This window comes from Dermacentor silvarum, chromosome 5 (genome assembly GCF_013339745.2).
Source record: "Dermacentor silvarum isolate Dsil-2018 chromosome 5, BIME_Dsil_1.4, whole genome shotgun sequence".
Lineage (NCBI taxonomy): Eukaryota > Metazoa > Arthropoda > Arachnida > Ixodida > Ixodidae > Dermacentor > Dermacentor silvarum.
In genome coordinates, this window is record NC_051158.1 from 132911654 (window position 1) to 132935713 (window position 24060).

The window sequence follows — 24060 nt, forward strand, 5'->3', positions numbered from 1 at the left end:
AGATTATAAAAATGCATTCGATTCAGTAGAGATACCAGCAGTCATAGAGGCATTGCATAATTAAGGAGTACAGGAGGCATACGTCAATATCTTGGCAAACATCTACAAGGATTCCACAGCTACCTTGGTTCTCCACAAGAAAAGTATAAAGTTACCTATCAAGAAAGTGTTCCGGCAAGGAGACACAATCTCTCCAATGCTATTCACTGCATGCTTAGAAGAAGTATTCAAACTCTTAGACTGGGAAGGCTTCGGAGTTAGGATCGACGGCGAATATCTCAGCAACCTTCGGTTTGCAGATGACATTGTCCTATTCAGCAACAATGGAGACGAATTACAACAGATGATTGAAGACCTTAATCGAGAAAGTGTAAGAATTGGGTTGAAGATAAATATGCAGAAGACAAAGGTAATGTTCAATAGCCTGGCAAGGGAACAAGAAATCAGGATCGCCAGTCAGCCTCTAGAGTCTGTAAAGGAGTAAGTTTATCTAGGTCAATTACTCACAGGGGACCCTAATCATGAGAAAGAAATTTACAGAAGAATAAAATTGGGTTGCAGTGCATGCGGCCGGCATTGTCAAATCCTGACTGGGAGCTTACCACTGTCGTTGAAAAGGAAAGTGCACAATCATTGCATTCTACCGGTGATAACATATGGGGCAGAAACTTGGAGGTTAACAAAGAAGCTCTAGAACAAGTTAAGGACCGCACAAAGAGCGATGGAACGAAACATCTTTGGAGTAACGTTAAGAGACAGGAAGAGAGCGGCGTGGATCAGAGAACAAACGGGGATAGCCGGTATTCTAGTTGACATTAGGCGGAAGAAATGGAGCTGGGCAGGCCATGTGATGCGTAGGATGGATAAACGGTGGACCATTAGGGTTACAGAATGGATACCAAGAGAAGGGAAGCGCCGTCGAGGGCGGCAGAAAACCAGGTGAGATGATGAAATTAGGAAATTCGCAGGCGCAAGTTGGAATACTCTAGCGGAAGACAGGGGTAATTGGAGATCGCAGGGAGAGGCCTTCGTTATGCAGTGGACATAGAGATAGGCTGATGATGATGATATTTGGTCTGATGTGTATGGGGAAGGCTAGCCGGTGCCTCAACGTGTGCCTGGCAGAGCACCATAACTCACTCAAGGGACCAGTATGTTCGTCCCACTTGACCATGGATTGACACGACTGGAGCTGCGCGCCGGATTTAGATTGTTCATCTGTTTTGTTCACCTAAGGCAACCAACAAAATGACTGAGGAATAGCGCATAAAAGAATGCGATGTGTCAGCCAGCTCTCATTATGATTGCATGACAAAGAGGAATACTCTCTAAATGACATGGAATAGCAATCACTCCGTGTTTATTTATTCCATTTTTTTGCGCAAGTATTGTTTATCTTGCTTTTATGCATTTGCATTGCAGCTTGTGCCCTCCCTCTGAAAGAATTTTTGTACAATACAAGTGCACATACAGTGTAAATATTTTCTGTAATACTTCCATCAAGATAAAGTTGATAGCTTTTGTGTTCAGTGGTCGGCCTTCTGTGGTTTGATGTCTTGCACTCAGGAGTTAATCATGGACATGCACCAGCTTTCTCAGTCCATTGTAAGTCAATGTTCATAAACTCGAAATATTTTCAGCCGGAACATTGTTACCATTTATGTCACTTCCGGTCATCATCGTAATACTCCTCTGGCTTCTCGTAAAGCATGCTAGTGTATTTCAGCTTTTGAATTCATAGTTTATGTAATGATAGCCTCGTGGCATCGGGCTGAGATGGCATTTAGCCAGAAAGAAAAAGCTATGCAGTTCAAACTCAGCATTTTCCCTTCACAAATTACTTGGCTGCTTGGGCAGTAGTGTGTATGCAAGGAAATTTGGTGCACTTAAGTTATGTTACGTTCATATTTTCATATCAAAATCAATATTCATTTAAAATCCCAAAATAAACAAATATTTGCACTGCTCTTTTGCCTCCCATATTGCACAGCAACTTGCCATTTACAAACAAACAAACTAATGGGCTACCATATGAAACATGTATACTGTAGCATAACACTGGGGCAATGTGATACACGCATTCTTAATATATAGATTTTGATGCATGCTAGGATTTTGCAAACACACGAGTAGGCAACAGCATGGTCCCAAGAAAACATCATGCCAGAATACAGACAGCGCCAGGTGAGCACACCAAACACACGTGAACACACCAAGGATACCACAGCAGGTGCACTAAAGACACCAGACTGGGCTCTCTGTAAACACCAAGTCGGGTACACCAAGCACATCAAACACGGCCTGGTGGACTTTTTGGCTGGGATATATGCCATAATGCAGAAGGCCAACATAGGCAGGACATAGTGGACTTGAAATGCACCAGAACTATGCCGGTAGCCCATGCAAATATTCTATAACGGCTTGCACTTAAATGTCTCGGGGTTGCATTGGGTAGTCCGTACACCAGCGCTCCTATGCTTGTTTCCACGCCAAGTGATCAGATAGTGAGAAGATTTTGCAATTCCCGCTAGCAATCCACAGACACTGCTGCTCTTTGCCGAGTGGAAACCAATACAGCCCAAATAGTTCACAACACGTACACATCAAAGCTGATCCATGTTGCATATTTGTACAGCCAAGAGAAATTTGCGCATACTGTAGCTACTGCTACACCCAATGGCTACAGAGTGGTTCCTCAACGACTAAATGGGAACCGACATCGCATAAACGTTTCGCACAACTAGCTATGTCCAAATCATTCTGTAGCAAGTGATATTGTGCATTCCTGTGGTTCATTGCCATGTTTTGTGAATGTTCTGTCCTTTAACCACGCAGATACACGTGCACTCACTTCAAGACGACGACCCTCTACCTGAAAAACAGCCTCTCCTCAATGACAAGCAGGGAGGTTAAATGGAAGGAAAATACCACATTCGTAACCAGACAGATACTATGTGTTCCTTTCATTTAACCTCCTTCTCTCTTTACAGAAGAGTGGTATATGCTCAATAAACGTTTTTATCAACTTTTTTTTTTCGTTGAGAAATGTCTAATGTGCAGCATATGTGCGGGCCCACTAACATGCTGGATGTTGAATAAAGTGCTGCACCTTCGCTTTATATATGTATATCAAGCACCAAATACATATCAGAACATCGAAACACATCAGAAAACTCACCACACGTGGTGGCTCATTTTCTTTTAGGAATTTTATGAATCCCAGCAATCTAATGTGTAAACTGTTGTGTTATCACCGCCGCTAGAGCGATAGCGGCGGCGCGACTATCGCGATCGCTTGTTATATCAACCCAGTCATGTGGCCACCGGGCTGCATTCCGCGACGAGACTTCATGGAATAAACCACGTTTGGTTGTGCTTACGCCTTTTCCTTCGTCTGCGGTTCCCCCCCCCCCCCCCGAAGAAAACACGACATTGGCGACGAAGATGGGATTCTGACCAATTCTGCGGCAAGCTGACATGACAATGGAAGATCCGGCAGCGACGGGTGCAGTGACGCAAATCGTGGGTCGACTGGGACACATCGAGCCATTTGACGAGTCCGCAAGCGACTGGCCGTCGTACGAGGAACGCTTGTCCTCGTTTCTTCAGGTCAACCGTATCCCCGAGGATGACAAGGTACATGCTTTTTTGAGTCTCATAGGCCCAAAGACGTACAGTCTTCTCAAGTCGTTGACCGCGCCGGAATTGCCGTCAGCTAAAGGCTTCGAGTTTTTAAAGAAACTTCTTGGTGACCATTTGTCACCGAAGCCGTCGGTAATTAGAGAACGCGCAAAATTTCACAGAAGAGTGCAACTTGAGACTGAATCAATCTCGGAATATGTTGCGCAGTTGCGGAAATTGGCACAGACATGCGAATTTGAATCCGCCCTCGATCAGTCACTGCGGGACCGTTTTGTCTGCGGTCTGTGCCGAGAAGATATACAGCATGTGTTATTCACGGAGGACAACAAGCTAACCTTCCAGAAAGCCGTAGAACGAGCGCTAGCCATGGAAGCGGCGAAAAAGAGCGTGGCAGAAGTGCACGCTTCGGAATCAAGCGTATCAGACGTTCACAAAGTCTGAGCAGTTGGGGAAACTGATATGACTCAAGGAAATTGCTACCGCGGCGGGTCTGCGAAGCATGCAAGTAACATGTGCCCGCACATTGCGGCCATCTGTTTCAAATGTAATAAGAAGGGGCACATTCAATGAGTGTGCCAAGCTAACAAGCAGAAAACGACGAAGGGAGCGCGTCGAAACGCGATGAAGGTGTTAAGTCTCGTTGAAGTTTCTGTTAGCTTGAAGGGAATTGTTTCGCCTGGTCTGGAGCCGATTAAAATTTCAATGCACGTACAAGACGTACCCTTGGAAATGGAGCTGGATACTGGGGCTACTGTGTCCGTAATGTCTTTGGATCAGTTTCGTCAAATGTTTCCCTCAATGAAGTTCATGCCCACGACGCTGAAGCTGCGGACGTTCGATGGAGCCATCATCCAGCCTGTCGGAGTTGCTCACGTTGCCATGCAATACGGAGAGCAGAGGGCCCAGCTGCCTTTTTACATCACGAGAGAAAAAGGTCCCCCTCTTCTAGGTCGACAATGGTTGCAAGCCATCCGACTCGACTGGAGCCGTATGTTCCAGCTCAATGCTATTCCCAGGTGGGACGATTCCACATGTTCCAGGCTGCGCACTCTTCTAGACAGGCACCAGAGTTTGTTTCAAGACGAACTGGGGACAATTACAGAAGAAAGAGCGGAATTGTCCCTGAAAGAAGGCAGCGTGCCAAAATTTATGAAAGCAAGAAGTGTGCCATTTGCATTGCAACCGGCAGTCGAGGCTGAGCTTAAGAAGTTGGAAGACATGGGAGTAATTTCACCAGTCGTGACAAGTGACTACGCCACACCGGTTGTGCCAGTAGTAAAGAAGGACGGTGGCATACGACTATGCGGCGATTATAAGACCACCCTAAACCCTTGTCTTGAAACTGACCGGTATCCACTTCCGAGAATCGACGAGTTGTTAACAGCGCTCGCAGGGGGCCAAGAATTTTCTAAGATTGACCAAAATCGAGCCTATCAGCAGGTTGTAATGTCGGAGTCGTCAAGAAAGTACTTGACGCTAAATACTCATAAAGGCCTTTTTTTTTCCGTAAACAGGCTGCCGTTCGGGGTTTGTTCGGCACCTTCCATTTTCCAAAGAATTATGGACACAATGTTGAAAGACCTGAAAGGCGTCACCTGTTATTTGGATGACGTTTCCCGCAGGGGCGTCTGCGTCAGCAGGCGTTTGGTGTGTTGCGACACCACGGACCCGAGCACACGAGGGTTGGCCCCTCCCGCGTCTAACCGTGCGCGGCTTAGCCGTGTCCGGGGAAAAGGGGATCCTGGGGGTTGAGCCAATTCCGGGTGTTTGGACCTTTACGGCCCCCCGGCGGAGGCAACACACCCCTTTGGCCTCGGCTTCACGTAGACGGCACCCCCGGACTGGCCCACCCGGGGGAAATCGGTAGTTGCCTTTTCCTATCCTTCTCTTCAATCTTCGTCTTTCTCTCTCACTTTCAATCTTTCCTGTCTTCTCCTCTCTTCTATTTACTTCCGACTTTCCAGGCAGCGAGGGTTAACCTTGTGTGGTGCAACCAACCTTGGCTGTACATATTTGGTTATAGTAGTGGCGTACAGCTGGCGTTTTGTAGGACCTGTCTTTTCCAGGTCCTGCAGCGTCCCCTCGTTGGGCTCCATGGTGGGTGGCTGGCGTCGCTGCCGAAAAATTCTATACCTATGGCTGAACAATTCCCGCCACTCCCTGATCGCCGTCTGAAAAGAGGGCGCACCGAAGATGTGTTCCAGTTTTTTGGACGCCAAACACCGAATTTCCCCCGATTTCATGTAATTCACTCTGAAAAGTCAGACACATCAGTACGTACAATTTCACCTTTCCTTGTCTCAAAGTCTTTGACTGATATTTTTGGAACAGGCTACAAAGCATCCAGGATGGCAAGCGGGGATCTCCTCTTGGAACTCCGTGATCTAAAACAATACGAGAAACTGCCCAATCTAGTGTCATTTGGAGATGCCCAATTAACAGTAACCCCACACCGTACTATGAATACCACCCGTGGCGTTGTCTCAGATGATGACCTGTTGCAGCTGAGTGAGGCTGAACTCCTTGAGGGTTTCAGTGATCAGAATGTCATCAATGTTAAACGGATTAAAATGAGGCGAGATGGCAAAGAACTCCTGACCAAACACCTGATACTTACTTTCAACTCAAGTGTCCTGCCCGAGTCCATCGAGGCCGGGTACATCAAGCTTCGTGTTAGGCCATACGTGCCAAATCCCCTTCGATGTTTCAAATGCCAGCGGTTCGGCCATAGTTCGCAGAACTGCCGAGGCCGCCAAACCTGTGCGAAATGCAGTGCTCACGAACACTCCTCCGAGTCTTGTGAAGGTTCTCTACATTGTGTTAACTGTGATGGGGAGCACGCCGCATACTCGCGGTCGTGCCCATCTTGGAAAAAAGAAAAGGAAATAGTGACAATTAAGGTAAAAGAAAACATAACTTTCAAAGAGGCACGAAGGCGGGTTACCTACCTGTCTAAAACCAGCTTTGCCGATGTGACGCGTCAGGGGGCAGCGTCGCAGCGGCTTCCGGCTGCTGTCCGGCCCATGCGTAGTGAGCCGGCGGTGAAGCCATCTGCCCCCTCGGCGACTGCAGCTAGCGCTGCTCCGCCACCCCAGCAGAAGGGGCCATCCACCTCTGGGCTGGTGGCCTCCAAGGTCTTGTCTCTCGAGACGAGGCCTTCACTGCGAACAAACCGCTCTCAAGAGCGGGTGTCCAGCGCTCCGCAAGAGCCGATGGACACATTTTCCAGCCAGACGGCGCAGCCAGCGCCAAAGGAGCGGCGAGAATCTCTCGACCGCTCCAAAAAAGAAAAAGCCCGCATCACAGGGCCCGACAAGGGCTCTGTAAGTTAAGTTAGTGTTTTTACACGAGACACACAGCACAAACTTCGTTTGCAACATGGCCACACAGATACTACAGTGGAACGTCAGAGGACTACTTCGTAACCTCGACGACATCACAGAACTCATACATAAATTTAATCCGAAGGTGCTGTGTGTCCAAGAAACACACTTAAAACCTACGCAGTCCAACTTTCTCAAGCAATATGCCATTTTCCGTAAAGATCGTGACAACGCTTCTGCCTTGTCCGGAGGTGTAGCCATAGTTGTAAATAAGTCTGTTGCTTGCCAACAGTTTGCCCTTCACACGCCTCTCGAGGCTGTATCTGTGCGAGCAATTTTATTCAACAAGCTTATAACGATCTGCTCCATTTACATACCACCCAACCATCACCTCACTAAAACGGAATTTTACAGCCTCATCGACCAGCTCCCAGAACCATACATTATCACTGGTGATTTTAATGCTCATCATACCCTTTGGGGAGATTCGCGATGCGACGCGAGAGGTCGACTCATTGAAAACTTCCTTGTTAACTCCGGTGCGTGCCTCTTCAATAAGAAGGAACCAACATATTACAATATCCATCATAGTTCATATTCATCAATAGACCTGTCAATTGGCTCTGCCTCACTTTTCCCTGACTTAGAATGGCATGTAATTAAAAACCCATTCGGAAGTGATCATTTCCCAGTAACCCTAAACTTAGTAACTGAACATGACTCTCTTCCCCATGTCCCTCGCTGGAAACTGGCCTCAGCTGACTGGGAATGCTTTAGGGAATCCACGTACTTATCACGAGATTTTATAAATAATTTTACTATAGATCATGCCGTATCATATTTTACTGCTTTTATCATTGACGCCGCTGAGAAGTTCATCCCTCAAACATGTGGCACTTCATTTAAAAGACGGGTCCCCTGGTGGAATAACGATTGTAGACAGGCACGAAGGAGACAAAATCAAGCTTGGGGCAAACTACGTGAATGTCCTACAGCTGAAAACCTCATAGAATTTAAACATGTTAAATCCCAGGGAAGAAGGACGCGAAGACAGGCTAAGAGGGCAAGCTGGGAAAGGTTTCTCTCGGGTATCAACTCGTATACTCAAGAGGCAAAAGTATGGGACAGGCTAATGAGGCTAAAGGGAAAAGAAATCCATCCGTTGCCGCTAGTGAACGACGAAGCGAACAGCTTGGAAGACCAAGCTGACGCTCTTGGCGAACACTTCGAGCGCGTGTCTAGTTCAAATAATTATTCCGAGGCATTCCTTAAGCACAAACAAATCGCAGAACGCAAGGCTATTGACCGCAAATGCAGACAGAACGAACCCTATAACATGCCTTTTAACATCGCCGAATTGAGAGCCTCCTTGTCTGCATGTCGGAGCTCTGCACCTGGACCCGACAGGATCATGTACGACATGATCAAACACATTCACAGTGATACCCAAATAACGTTACTCGCACTTTTCAATGCTATATGGGCTGCCGGGTACCTACCTACTGCATGGAAAGAATCCCTTGTCGTTCCGATTCTGAAACAAGGTAAAGACCCCAAATTAGTAACAAGTTACCGCCCAATAGCCCTCACAAGTTGTATCTGCAAACTCTTTGAAAAAATGATCAATCGTCGCCTTTTACACTTCCTTGAGTCAAACAAAATACTTGATCCATATCAGTGCGGCTTCAGAGAAGGACGGTCTACAACGGACCATCTCGTGCGCATCGAAGCAAACATTCGTGATGCCTTCATACATAAACAATACTTCCTATCCGTGTTTCTCGATATGGAAAAGGCGTACGATACGACCTGGCGTTACGGAATCCTACGCGATCTGTCGGCAATGGGCATCCGCGGTAATATGTTAATTATTATTGAAAGCTACCTACACAACCGCACATTCCGGGTTAAAATAGGCAATGCACTGTCGCGTCCATTTATACAGGAAACTGGTGTACCCCAAGGAGGTGTGCTCAGCTGCACACTGTTTATCGTGAAGATGAACACGCTTCGCGCCTCACTACCGCCAGCTATTTTTTATTCTGTCTACGTAGACGACATACAAATAGGTTTCAAATCCTGCAACCTCACAGTCTGTGAGAGACAAGTACAACAGGGCTTGAACAAAGTGTCCAAGTGGGCAGACGAAAACGGATTCAAGGTGAACCCCGACAAAAGCTCTTGTGTTCTTTTCACCAGGAAGAAAGGGCTTGTTGCAGATCCCACTATCGAAATGTATGGACAACGAATACCTGTCAACAAAGAGCACAAGTTCCTAGGCATCATACTTGATTGTAAACTTACTTTCATTCCACATATAAAATATCTCAAGGTGAAATGTCTAAAAACAATGAACTTACTAAAAGTTTTATCTCACACATCCTGGGGTAGTGACAGGAAGTGTTTAATGAATCTTTACAAGAGTCTCATTTCATCACGACTGGACTACGGTAGCGCGGTATATCACTCTGCCGCCCCTAGTGCGCTGAAGATGCTGGATCCCGTCCACCATCAAGGTATCCGCCTGGCCACTGGCGCTTTCAGAACAAGTCCCATTGAAAGTTTATACGTCGAATCAAATGAGTGGTCACTCCATCTGCAGAGAACATACACCAGCCTCACATATTTCCTTAAAGTCCGCTCTAATCATCAGCATCCATGTTTTAATACCGTTAACGATATGACGTGTGCTACACTTTTTGGTAATCGTCCGTCTATAAGACAGCCTTTCTCACTGCGTGTCAGGGAGCTTAGCGAAGAAATGGATATCCCACTCCACGAACATCGCTTAATGCCTTCAGCCAAGCTGTTACCACCTTGGGAGTGGCAGGTGGTAGCATGTGATATGTCCTTTGTAGAGGTTACAAAGCACGCTTCAGAGGTTGAAATCCGAATGCATTTCCTAGAATTACAGTCCAAGTACCCGTGCACAGAATTTTACACAGACGCTTCTAAATCACATGCCGGAGTATCCTATGCAGCCGTCGGCCCGTCCTTCTCGGAATCCGGCGTGCTTCACCAAGAAACAAGTATCTTTACGGCTGAGGCCTACGCAATATTGTCAGCTGTAAAGCATATAAAGAAATCAAAACTTCAAAAAACTATTATATTTACAGACTCTCAAAGCGTCGTAAAAGCCTTGAAGTCACCCTGTAAACAGAAAAACCCTATTCTCATTGAGCTCTATTCTGTTCTTTGTAGAGCATACGCAACTAACCAACATGTCATTATATGCTGGGTGCCTGGGCATCGAGGCATCGAGGGCAATGTTCTTGCCGACCAAATGGCCACATCAGTCACAACACCCGCTATTAACCCTACAGCTGCTGTTCCTGCAACAGATTTGAAACCTTTCTTGCGAAAGAAACTGCGAAGCCACTGGCAACGCTTGTGGGACGCCGAAACAAGTAATAAGCTTCATTTGATTAAGCCACAGTTAGGTTACTGGCCCTCCGTAACAAAAACACGACGAACTGATGTCCTATTCTGTCGTCTCAGAATAGGACACACCTACGGCACCCACAATTTTCTATTGAATGGTGATGATCCTCCAACCTGTGGTAGATGTGGCGACAGGCTCACCGTCCTCCACGTCCTCCTGGAGTGTCGGGAAGCCGAAAGAGAAAGAAAGAAACACTTTCCTCTAGCATATCGCTCTTGTGTTCCTCTGCATCCCGCCATGTTTCTTGGTAAAGAACCGCTCTTTAACACCAAAGCAGTCCTCGCATACTTGAAAGATGTTGTGCTACATGTTATTAGCCCAGTAAGTTCGTAGCACATCCTCTCTCAAGAGGATGTTGCTGTGATTGTTTTTTTTATAGCACATGCCTACAAGCTCTTGTATCTCAAGGGCTCTGTTTAGGTACTTGTGCTTCTGGCCAATTCCTGCATCTGTAATATGTTTGTAAGTCATATCATTCTTTTGCAATGTATATTCATGTCTATAGTACACATCATTAGTCATTGCCATAATCTTATTACGTGTAGATTTTACGCTCTTTACAGCGACTGTTTTTAGGCCCCTTTACAGCCATGCCACATCGAATGTTCATGTAATTGACTATTCATACACCAGAAACAAGTCATTACCATCGTCTTGGCGCTCTTTGGCCACATCTGGCCCTTGCGCCAATAAACCACAATCATCATCATTGGATGACGTTCTCATCACCGGCAAGACGTCAGACGAGCATTTTGCGAACCTCGAAGCGGTTCTGAAGCGGTTGACGGAGCGCGGGGTTCGAGTAAAGAAAGAAAAGTGTTCGTTTTTCCAAACGGAATTACAGTATCTGGGTCATGTTATCAGTGCAGCAGGTGTCAGCACAACGCCAGACAAGATAGAAGCACTGATGAAAGCGTCCGCACTAGAGCACTGCACGGGCCGATTTTTGCGGCCCGGGCCCGGCCCGGGCCCGTTTTCACATTGGGCGGCCCGCCCGAGCCCGATCAAAACTTTTATGGCGAGACCCTGGCCCGGCCCGGGCCCGGAAATAATCTACGTTACCCGCCCGGCCCGGCCCACCACCCCTTTACCTTAAGCCCGAGCCCGGCCCGAGCCCGACTCGAAACCGGCCCGAACCCGGCCCGAGACCGAAAAATACATGTTTTTCAGAGTTGAGAAGCCCGAGAATAACTCGCAGAAAGCCCGGGCCCGCGTCAAAAAACCCGAGCCCGGCCGGTGCCCGGGTCAAAAAGCACACGCCGTGCCCGAGCCCGACCCGAGCCCGTGAAAAAACTCCTCTACCCGGCCTGCCCGGCCAACGGGCCGGGCCGGGCCCGGGCTTTCGGGTAAGCCCGAGCCCGTACAGTGCTCTAGTCCGCACCCACAGGCAAGCAGCAACTACAATCGTTTCTGGGTATCGTAAATTACTACGGGAAGTTTGTTCCTCGATTGTCTACTCTGGCGAGCCCACTTCACAAACTGCTGCGTCGCGACCAGCCATGGCTCTGGGATGAATCGTGTCAAGGGGCGTTCGAGGAAATCAAGAATGCGTTGGCGTCATCCTCGATCCTGACGCACTACGACCCAGATAAACCTTTGCAAGTGGCATGTGACGCTTCCCAGTACGGTGTGGGCGCAGTACTGTCTCATGTAACTGAGGATGGAAGCTCTCGGCCTGTGTTTTATGCGTCGCGCCATTAACTGACGCCGAAAAAAAGTACAGTCAGCTAGAAAAAGAAGCGCTGGCCATTATCTTTGCCGTAAAAAAGTTTCATTTCTACATCTGTGGAAGATGTTTCACGTTGATTACGGATCACAAGCCATTACAAACAATTCTGGGGCAAAAAACAGGCATTCCACCAATTGCAGCAGCACGCTTACAGCGATGGGCGGTCACGTTGTCCGCTTACAAGTACTCGCTTGTGTACAAAAAGTCCAGTGACAATGCAGAAGCAGATTTTTTTTCAAGGTTCCCGATCCAGGATCCTGAAGACGGCACGTCCGAAGGCGAGGAATCGTTTTATGCCTTGCGTCTGGACTCTATGCCTGTGTCCGCCAAACAGATTGCGCTCGCTACAGCACGTGATCCGGTGCTCAGTAAAGTGGTCCAGCTTACAACCATAGGCAGGCCATTGTACTTGCGAGATGCGAGCTTAAAACCATTTTTCGACAGACGTTTGCAGATAAGCGTGCATCAAGGGTGCCTCATGTATGGCCTGAGGGTTGTTATTCCGTCCCCTCTTAGGGAATCCATGCTCGACGAACTGCACCTAGGTCATCCCGGCATTGTCCGGAGCAAGGAGCTGGCTCGCAGCTATGTTTGGTGGCCGTCAATTGATGCAGACTTAGAGACAAAGGTACGAAGCTGTCAAGCCTGCCAGGAACAACGGAATGATCCATTTAAGGCACCACTGCATCCCTGGGCATGGCCGACCGCACCATGGAGGCGAATTCACTTGGACTTCGCGGGACCTTTCCGAGGAACTATATTTTTAGTGGTTGTTGATGCGCACTCGAAGTGGCCGGAAGTGTTCGTTATGCGAAGCACAACGTCCGAGCTTACTGTTGCCTGCTTGCGTGAACTTTTCTGCAGATTCGGAGTGCCGGAGACAGTGGTGTCCGACAATGGACCACAACTGGTGTCCGAAGAGTTCAAGGCGTTTATGCGGGACGTCGGGGCCAGACATGTCGTGAGCGCCCCTTATCACCCAAGCACAAATGGTCTGGCAGAGCGTTTCGTGCAAACGTTGAAGTCTGCTCTACGCAAGTCGCCTCCCGCTGAGTCTGTCGAAGAAACACTTCACAACTTCTTATTGGCGTACCGAAATACGCCTCACCCTACGACTGGAGAAGCTCCAGCTAACCTGTTGATGGGTAGAAGATTGCGCACCAGGCTAGATGCAATGAAGCCTACAGTGGAGGGGAAGGTGTTGCACAGTCAGTTCACCCAAATGCAGCAGCGGAGGAGCAACAGAGACTGTTTTTGTGTTAATGACAGTGTTCTAGTTCACAATTACAGAGGCCCGACGAAGTGGGTTCGTGGAACCGTTCTGAGGAGGACTGGACCAGTCTCTTACAAAGTCATGGTAACCACCCCGCGAGGCAAGTTCATCTGGCGTCGACATCTCGACCAGCTGCTGGCTGGCGCAGGCCCTACGGTGACACCAAGGGCATCCGACTCAGACTTCACGGAGGGGTTCCTGGCCTTCCCTCAAAGCCACACTGGTGACCAGCCAACGTTAGAAGAGCCGGTGCCCGTGGAGTCTGTCCCTCCAGCGCCCGCTTCTCCATCAGAGACATCAGCTCCGCAAAGGCGCTACCCGTCAAGACAACGCCGTCCACCCGAGCGATACGAAGCCCGTTCTTTAACTATTGTATAAGGATACAAGTGCACCCTCTAAAACAAAAGGGGAGGAGTGTTGTGTTATCATCGCCGCTAGAGTGATAGCGGCGGCGCGACTATCGCGATCGCTTGTTATATCAACCCAGTCATGCGACCACCGGGCTTCATTCCGCGACGAGACGTCATGGAATAAACCACGTTTGGTTGTGCTTACGCCTTTTCCTTCGTCTGCGGTTTTCCCCCCAACGAAAACACGACATAAACTCAGTAGAGGCTCATTAGGAAGACATGACACGGTCACATAAAAACTGCTTTGGAGCGCGCATTAGGAAGACATTTCATGCTCACAAGAAAAACACTCGTCACGTATGCATCAGAACGACGGTGGCCAATACGTTTTAGAATGACAATACGAATACATCAGAATAAACACAGCAGAGACTCATTTGGCTGTAATGTCATAAGTCATGAGACCTTCATGTGAAACTGTTCTCATATTTTCTTAAGGGTGCGCCCATCAACGGATAAATTTAAATAATTTTCTGTTATTTAAAAGTCGCAGATATGCAGTTGCACATATCCAGAGGGCCCATTTCATGTCTCGACGTCGGAGACTCGAGGGACAAAGGAAACGCACTTGTCAGCAGAGGCAGTAGCAAGAACGGATGGGTATTTAATACCGTGCGCTCGTCACTGCTAATTCTTCTTGCTCTCTATATTTTTCTTTACTGCCGATATGTCTTGCTACGTCGTCGTCTTTGCCGCACTACAGACGCAGCATTTGCCTCCCTCCCAAGGCAAGCATCGTCCCGATGCGCAACGTAAGCGTAGGGGTGTACGAGACACTAAAACGTGATGAGTCACTTGGAAAAGTACGGCTTCATGCGCACCACATGCACCACTTCGGGTGTGTGCTTGTGGCACCGCGAACAAGTTTCACCATCGGGCACGACTTCGTAATTCACGTCGTTCAGTCGTCGGATAACTGTGCACGGGCCGAAATATCGCCTCAGTAGTTTTTCAGAAAATCACCCTACGCCTAATGGGTATCCAAACCCACCCTCTCTCGCCGGGTGTGTAGGCGACGAATTTCTTCTGACAATTGTACCGCACTGCGCCCTGGCCTTGCTGATGGCGAATGCATACACGTGCAAGCTGTCTGGCTTTTGGGCACGTTGAGCAAATTCTTTAGCATCTGCATGGATGAAGTGTGTCTGGGTATTTGACGCGAGCAAGATGTCGGCCTGGCGGTTTGGTTCCTGTGTAAATATATTGTAAATAGCCTCTTTCGCGTGTGTCTTTCCACACGTAACAATATAAAACGAAGAAAGCCCTACGTTCAAATCATTGACGGCACAGCCGTGTGCCCACTATACGATCCACATGTATACAGAGAATCACTGCGTTTCAAGACACAAAGAGGTGACCTTGTCCTCTTCTCTTACCCAAAGAGTGGCACCCACTGGGTTGTTTATATCATGCAGCTTATTTTAAAGAAGGGTGGGCCAATCGATACACACAAAGAATTCACAGACAATGTACGCTTTATGTCATTTGTCGAGCTGAGTAACTGACAGCCTAACCTGCCACTGCGGCTCTTGGTGACTCATCATCCACCACGAGCACAAACATTTATCAAGGATGCCAAGTACATATACGTGGCTCGCAATCCATGGGATGTGTGCGTATCGTCATTCCACATGATCAGAAGCATAAAACACTACAACTTTGAGGATGGAAAGTTCGAGGACTTCAAGAATTGCTTTCTCGCCGGTGATCTTGGTCATGGTAGCTACTTCGACCATTTGATTGCTCGATATGGCGTCAGGAACGAGCCAACCGTATTGTTTATCACCTACGAAGAACTGTCGGCGGAGACACGGGCAACCGTGTTGAAAATCGCTCGCTTCTCGGGTGATAGCTACGCCGATGAGCTCAAGAGTGACGAACGGCTTCTACAGCTACTTCTAGACAGGAGCAACGCCAAATACACGCGGGAGGTGCTTCTTGTCGACTTTTCGAAATCGCTAGACACCAACTGGATGCGTGCGATTCGAATAATCCAAGGCTTCAGTGATGGAATCTCGGGTGGGAAAAAGACGCTTGGACTTGTAAGAAAGGGGAAAGTGGGCAGCTGGAAGGAGTATTTGACGCCGGAGCTTCTGCAGACTATAGAGACGACCATAAGTGATGTGGAGAAAAAGTTGTTAAAACGATCGAGACCGGTGACTGCTTCGAACATGAACGGTTTATTGAAGAAGTGAAGTGGCGCTCGCTCGCGCCAAGGAGCCCTTCTCTTGCTCTTCGTTTTCGAGTATCTTGATGATCATATTTTACAAGCTCCCGCCCGCCCAACTGGCACAGAGATAGCCTTTGGCGGGCTATATGAAACACTCTTCAAGAGGGTAGATGTTTACGGATCTTCTGAGAAACTCTTTGTTGCCTGTCCGAAGTAAGCAAGCTCTTGGTACTCCGTCGCATCCAGGGTAACTTTTTTCAATTGGGCCCATTTTCCAAAATGTCCTTGGACCCCGGTCTCCAATGAAAACCACATCGCCTTCAGACAATGGCTTCGCTTGTCGTGTATTGGCTTTGACAATAGCTCCTATATCCGTGAGATATTCGTGATGCCATCTCCTCCACCAACCTTTCACTAGTTTCCATCTACTTCGCCATGCTTCTTCAATGTCTCCGTTGTATAGTCTTGTTTGTCCGTCTTGAAGCTGCTGGCGACCGCCTATGATGTCTGCAGGAGTTATTGGCATGGGCTCATTAGGTTCACCATACACGTAAGTTAACGGTCGTTTTTTGAGCGCTCCTTCAACTTCTGTCACAATTGTGCGTAGCTCCTCCACTGAAGTTGTTTTTCTTGAGATTATTTTTCGCATCGATGTCTTTAGGCTTCGTAAGACGCGTTCGTGGAATCCTCACCACCACGGGGTGCACTCCGCTATTGTTTTCTATTGTATTTGGCGTATACTGCAGTAATCCTTCACCCGTTCGTGCCCAACAGCGTCAAGCATTCTGTTGATTTCCTTCTCGGCCTTTTTAAAGGTCCTGGCGTTGTCCGAGTATATTTAACAGGTATACCACGTCGTGCGGTGAATCGCCGGAAACCTTGTAAAAAACTGGATGTCGACATGTCGTTGGTCATCTCCAAGTGTACTTCTCTCGTTACCGCGCAGGTGAAAATTACTACGTATTGTTTCACAATCTCGTCTTTGCTTTTCGCGTAAAGTGTTCCGGTGAAGTCAACTCCTGTGGCTTGAAATGGCCCCGATTCGTTGACTCTGTCCGCAGGGAAGGGTGGCATAGTTTGAGTGGCTGGTCTTGTGTTATGCGTCTTGCATACTATGCATTTGTTTAAAACTCTTTTGACAGCTTGGCGACCTTGCAATATCCAAAACTTAGCCCGTAGTTGCGCTAGTGTGGCTTGAACTACACCGTGCAATATTATTTTATGAACGTGACGTCTCAGTAGTTCCGTGAAATACTCGTCCTTTGGAAGTACGATGAGGTGCTGGTCTTATGAGTCCTTTGTCGTCACAGTATACTTCTTGTCCACTTATATTAAAGGGTTTAGTGCTTGACTAAACTTGACAAGTGGCATCGCCACTTGTCTTCCTGAGTAGTACTTGTGTTTGTCGTATCCAATAGGTCTCTGCAGTTATATTCCCTTTTCCTGTTAACGGCCCCTCGTGGTGTTCTTTTCTTGCGTTGTTTATGAATCTGAATATCCATGCTGTTACTCTTAGAAGTCGCCCGTATGATGAATAACTTTTGATTTACAATATTGGTTCAGTCTATGTTTATGCTGTGCAGCTTTCACTTTGATCTTCGTGTTGATCGTCCATCTGTATATTCATGCGCATCACGCTTGCTCTTTCCCGCTCCATGGAGGTAACCCATTCGGGTCCATGCCACCACATTTTCGAGTTCAATTAACGTCTTTTCGCTGATACCCCGTGTGAGTAGACGTGCCGGATTTTCTTCACCTTGGATGAACGACCAGCTCGTTTGCAGTGTCTTCTCTCCTATTTATGCGACTGTGTTTGTAACAAATGGATCCCTTTTGCTTGTTCCTTTGATCCAATGAAGCACAATCATTGAGTGGGTCCAGCAGGCAGCTTCTTGAATTCTTTCGGTGAAGTGACTTTTGATGTAGTCGCTTAGTCTTGATGCTATAACCGCTGCCATTAGCTCAAGTCTTGCTAAACTTAGCTCTTTGATTGGAGCTACACGGCTTTTCGCTATCAGTAGCCTTGACTCTTTTGTTCCATCGTTGTACACTAGTACCAAGTATGCTGCAGCTCCGTATGCTGTTGGACTCGCGTCTGCAAACACATGCAGCTTGTATGCTTGTACTGCTTGATTCTTGCTTGCGTAACATCGCTGAATTCTAGAACTCGCAGCTTCTCCGCTTCGGACGTCAGGTCCCTCCACTTGTCGCATTCTTCTTTAGGGAGTGGTTCATCCCAAGTCACGTCCGTTTTCCACAGTCGTTGAAAGCCTATTTTTGCGCGCATCGTAAAAGATGACAGCAGACCAAGCGGATCAAATATTCTTGGTGCTTCTTGCAATACTGTCCTCTTGGTTAAGCACGTTGTTGCTGGTAAGGACGCCCATTTGTCCACAGGGAAGGATATCACGTCTTCTGAGTGCTTCCACATCATGCCAAGAAGCATTGTGTATCCTTTCGATCGAATCTCCATGTGAGAGTCGTTCTTTTAGTTTTGATCTATTATTTTGTGTAAAATCTCTTCATTCAATGTCCATTTTCTCAAGTTCATCGCCGCCTCTTTGAACACTTGTTTTGCCTCTTTGTACAGCTTGACAGCTCCATCAAACGTTGCTGGTCCTGTGATTACATCATCCACGCAAACCGCTTTCTGTAGTTTTTCTGTTGTATCTGGAAATCGCTCAGCCACTTCTTTCAAATGACGCTTGATTGTAGCTGCCAGAAGAAACGTGCTCGGTGTTGTACCAAAAGTAACTCTAGTCATGCACCAGGCTTGTACTTCATTCAGCAGCCTTCCGTCAGCGTCGTGCTACCACCACAGAAATCGCATGGCATCTCTGTCCTCTCTATGGATTGAAATTTGTAGGAATGCCTTCTCAACGTCTCCTACTAGGGCCACCTTTTTATTTCGAGAGTTGATTAGCTGCGACAACATGTCTTCGTTTAAATTAGGTTCTGCCTCCAGATTGTCGTTTAACGACATGCCTTGCTGCGTGTGTGAAGAGGCGTCGAATACTACACGAACTTTAGTCGTCGCTCAGTCCTCTCAAATACCCGCATGATGTGGCATATAGTAACACAACGTAGTCAGTGCTTATTCGGATTCCTGAACCTCTTCCGCGATTCCCAAGGTCATATATTCTGAGACAGCTTGATCGTAGCGACGCAGCATTTCTTCGTTTTTCTTTCACCTTTTGTTCAGTTGGAGGAGTATTTTCATTGCATTGTCTTTGTTGATTTCCAATTTGACGTTTTCTGTCCAGGGCAAGCTGACTTGATAACAACCGTTCAGTTGTACTGTCTTATTCTCGAATTCTTCTACGATTTCAGCTTCTGTAGTAGTGCAACTATGTTGTTTGATTCCCATTGATTCCAAACTCCAAAAACTCTGTAGCTCTTGCTGTAGTTTTGTTTCTGCAGCTTCAACCTTCAGAACCATGACTGCTTGATGTTGGGCTTGAGTTAGTTGTGTTTTAGATTGCTCCGAAGGGCCTTACAGTACCCAACCCAGTATTGTCTCGACAGCCATCAATCTGCTTTCGATTTTTTGTGTTCTACCAGCGACGAACTCCCAGTAATAATCCGAGCCGATGATCAGCCCTATAGCATCTGTTGCAGTGGTCTCAGTTCTGTCATCCGCCACTTGTAGCTTTAGTTGATTCATTTTCTCGTTAAGTTTGTGATTTGGGGCAGGTAGACAACTGTGTGATATGACGTCGACTTGTAGAGCTTCGATCACCGTGGCTGACTTGTTTTCTCGCGTCGCTATAGTTATTTGCACCAAGTTCATTTGTTTGAATTTTTCGTCTCCTCCGAACGAACCAATTGTCAGCCTTTCCTTTCGTATTCTCTTCGCACCTATTTCTTTTGCTAATCCAGCTTCAATAAATATCCGCTGGCTTCCGTTGTGCAATAACAAACGGCAATGTAGGCCACCTTTTTCGCCATTTATCCAAGCTACAGCTGTCTGCAAAAGCACAAAGTTTTGCTTTAGATTCTCAGTTGCATGTAGAGTAGACGTCGTCGCTTCCACTTGCTTTGTTGTGACCTGATCTGCCTTTTCTTGCCTCACCGTTCTACACACTGATGTAGCTTGTTGTCCTTTGCATTGCTTACATATCACTCTTGCTCTACAAATACGTGCGGTGTGTTTTGGCTGGGTGCATCTGAAACATGCTCTATTCTCGATTAGAATGGCCTTTTTTTTCGGCATGGGAATTTTCCTACGACAGTCCTCAGTTGCGTGGTTGTTTTGCTTGCAGAACAGACAGCTTCTGTTTTCTGAGCTATAAAAGCTGGAAGTTGTTCTAAGCTGTCTGCTGTTATCCCTTGGCTTCTTGGTTATCTGCTCATGTTCACGCTGTGTTTCTTCCCGAAACAATATTTGCTCTCTCAGAAATGACATAAGCCTGTTCAGCTTTTCATCACATTCTTTTCCTGTTGTGTTGCTTTGTGTGCAAGCTTCCATGTTTTAGCTGTTTCTCATTGCTTCTATTGACTTGAACTGCAGGGATAACTCCGCTGGAATTGTCTTTTCAACGCTCTCAATAACATTGGTGCGAAACTCTCGGTCTCCACCTTCAATGATTTGAGTGCCAATGCGTTGACCTGCACTCTGTTCACTAGCCTGCGTAGTTCATCAGTTTCTTGTGCCGATTTTACTTTCTCTAGGCTCAATAGGTCGGCCATGTGCAGCTCCACTGATTGTTCACGATTTTCGAACGTTGTTTGCAGAATTTTTATCGCTTCATCATAATTTTCTTCTGCAGAGTACTCAAGCCCTTCTACCGCAGACGCTGCCTTTCCGGTTAGAGATCATAATAAATAATTGAACTTTTGTCCCTTGCTCATGTTAGGTTTGTGGTGAACTGATGGCACGTATTGAGCCCCCAAGTGGTTCCACTCCAAAGCTCTTCCGCCAAACTTTGTAATTTCTAGCTTAGGTAGTTTTACTAGTTCCTTTCCGTCTTGTTCTGTACGTGATGCGGCCTGCGTTGTTCCGTTATTTAAATCCACCTGTGCAGGCTCTCTCATTCTGAACTCTATGGTAGACAAAATCTTCGTTATTTTCATGTAATACTCTATCATTCTCTCGAATTCAGCTTCGGCAGTATCTTCAGTTAAAAATTTCTCCATTTGTTCGTTGGCGTTGTTGAGGCTTTCGCTTATTCCCTTAATCTGCGCATGCGTTGAGATAAACTCTTCTCTGTAAGCTCCTTCATTAATTTGCTGTTCTGCTGAGTTGATCACCTGCGTTTTCTGGGAGCGAAGCGCATTCCTCTTCTTCGTTATTACTTCTTTGCTCATTGCTAGGCGGTAAAATGACCTCTTACTTGTCAGTCAGCCGTTCCGATGCTTTTGGTTTTCACTTCGGTCTCGTCGCTCCATTCAGGTCGATTCGCTGCTCCACCGCCGTTTTCTTCTCTGCTGCTTCTTTGCAGGTTCACCTTCTTGTGGGCGGAGAGGTAGTAATCCTGATCACAGCACCATTGTTAAAACGATCGAGACCGGTGACTGCTTCGAACATGAACGGTTTTTGAAGAAGTGAAGTGGCGCGCGCTCGCGCCAAGGAGCCGTTCTCTTGCTCTTCGTCTTAGAGCTCACGTGCTTAGAGCTCACGACACACACATGGCGCACACGCAGACCAAGAAAGAAATGCAAAATGGCGACAAAAACAAACGCAAACGTGGCAAAAAAGCAAAAAAAGTGATATACCAATGATGCTTGTTACCTTTTTTAGATTTCGCTATGTTTGGTAAAAATTTCGAACATAATTTTTTTTCGGAAAACTTCAGTATTTTTTGTATGTTGTTAGCTATACACAGAGTGTAGTATAATAAAATACATCCTTGTGCAAATGACTATTGGCTGCGTTAAAGCAATGCTTTAGTGTTGAGGACGACACTTAGGCACAGCCTCGAGATCACCTCAGCGCACAAAATCTCGAAGGCCACAATTCGATCAAGTTGGTCACAAAGCAACCGGTCGCAAATGATCGCGCATCACCACTGTACTGGCTCATTTGCTAAGTGCTTGTATATTCCCAGTCGCGCGAACGCAGTGGCAAAGCTGGTTAACCAATGTGCTGAATATTATTTTACGCGGCGATGACGGCGCGAGCAGACGCGAACGGCATCATTCGCGAAATGTTTTGTTGAAGCGATGGGCAGGTCGCGCTTGCTGCTGTGATCATGAGTCTCCATGAGTCGAGTCGCCATTTACAGATGTTGTAAATCCCGAATAAATCAAGCAGGCTAGGTGACATTTGTCTCCGCCCTCTTTCAAAGCTTTTTGGTACCGATAAATATAATCATCATCATCATTGCGGCTAGTCGCACGACCTCTGCCAATCGGCGGTGTGAATCGCACTGCATTTTGTTGCATATCTTGCCGTAAAGTAATATTGCAAATTTACTCGAGGTAGCCTTTCCGCTGGCCCTGTATCCGCTTGATAGCTTGCGATGCCACGCAATAGAGATCAGTGGGATCCATACATCGACGTATGATAGATTCGAAACACAAGTTCAAAAACCGGTCATCTGTTAATATTCTGTCTGCTTCTGCATGCATTGAGCAAGGCATGAAGCTAGGCATGCTGTTGCCAGCAATAGTAATTAACTGATGAGGGGTATTAGCGCAACAAAAGAGGCGCTCAGTGGTTAGTTCGTTGACAGCAGAAGACGTAAGTTTGGGCAAGTTGGTGCGTCATCCTGAAGTATGTGCTTACAGCGCGAGGCTACACGTGGGCGGGGAGAAGTAAACACGGACAACGTTTTCACTGTTTTGTCGCAGGGTCTCTTATCTGGATCCGCCAATTGGTAAGACGGCGGGAGGGGGGGGGTGAATTGGGGGAGGTGGAAAACTGACCTCAAAAATTCAAGAATGGCTATCTTCGGCCTACGATGGCAGCGCATATCCGAACGTAACGAAGACAGTTAGCCAAGATGCCTGGCTTCCTTCATTGGATAGCGCGCCTTAAGTGAGAAAATGCAACGAGAAATCCATGAAACTTCGTCCACAGAAACCTTATTTAGTAATGCACAACGGAAGTTTTAATGAAATCTTATTGTGCTCGCTGATTGAGTGTTGGAGTTTCATAGAATTTCCATAGAATCAATGATACTTAAACAAATCGACAACGGAAATTCAATACTCATTTTGGTAAGGGAGGGTTCCCACTGGAACATTAAATAAACAAGCATTTATCATATGCCGCTCTACCATTGCCGCTACCGTATCCGCCAGCTGCCTGTTGGTTTGCTTGCATTGCCGAAAGCACGCCATGCGTACAGCTGGCGCAGCTTAGCGAGCATGCGCCAACCAGACTTGTGCCTGAGACCGTCGCGGAAACGGTATAAAGCGATATATAGCGCTATGCTAAACATTCGTAACAAAACTAAAATTTCAATTTCCCTTCATTTCCAGATAAGTGCGTTGGAGGAAATCGCTACATAAGAGTAACATTTCACCAGCGATGCCATAAAGCGCTGATAAAATAATGGGTAAACAAGAAACAAAGCAGCAATTCACAACAGCGTGACCTGCCGCGGTGGCTCAGTCGGCCAAGGACTTGCGCTGCTGAGCACGAGATAGCGGGATCGAATCCCGGCCCCGGCGGCCGCATTTCGATGAAGGCGAAATGCTTAAACGCCCGTGTGCTTGCGTTGTAGTGCACGTTAAAGAACCCCAGGTGATTAAAATTAATCCGGAGCCCTCCACTACGGCCTGCCTCGTAATCAGAAGTGGTTTTGGCCCGTAAAACCCCCGAAAGAAGAACACAACAGCGCGGAAACGCGTAGATGGCCTGGCGATATTTCTTTAACGAGAGAAACCAACAAGGACACAAGATGTGGCGCGTGCTGTAGGTGCGCAAATGCCGTCTGCGGCGGCCGCATCATAATGGGTGCGAAATGCAAAAATGCCCGTGTACTGTGCATTGGGTGCACGTTGGAGAGCCACAGGTGGTCAAAATTCATCCGAAGTCCCCTACTAAGCCGTACCTCGTAATCATATGGCGCTTCTGGCACGTAAAACCCCAAATTTTCATTAATTTTAATAACAAGTTAACCTA

At 47.1% G+C, this 24060-nt stretch overlaps 1 protein-coding gene across 1 annotated transcript; it reads left to right on the plus strand.

Moving 5' to 3' along the window:
• The first annotated feature begins 3439 nt into the window (after positions 1-3439).
• On the plus strand, positions 3440-13997 carry LOC119452592 (uncharacterized protein K02A2.6-like). Its single transcript, XM_037714639.2, has 2 exons — positions 3440-3636; positions 13001-13997. Exons 1-2 carry the CDS (start codon positions 3629-3631, stop codon positions 13785-13787), a joined length of 795 nt encoding a protein of 264 aa, XP_037570567.2. The 5' UTR covers positions 3440-3628; the 3' UTR covers positions 13788-13997.
• The last annotated feature ends 10063 nt before the right edge of the window (positions 13998-24060 follow it).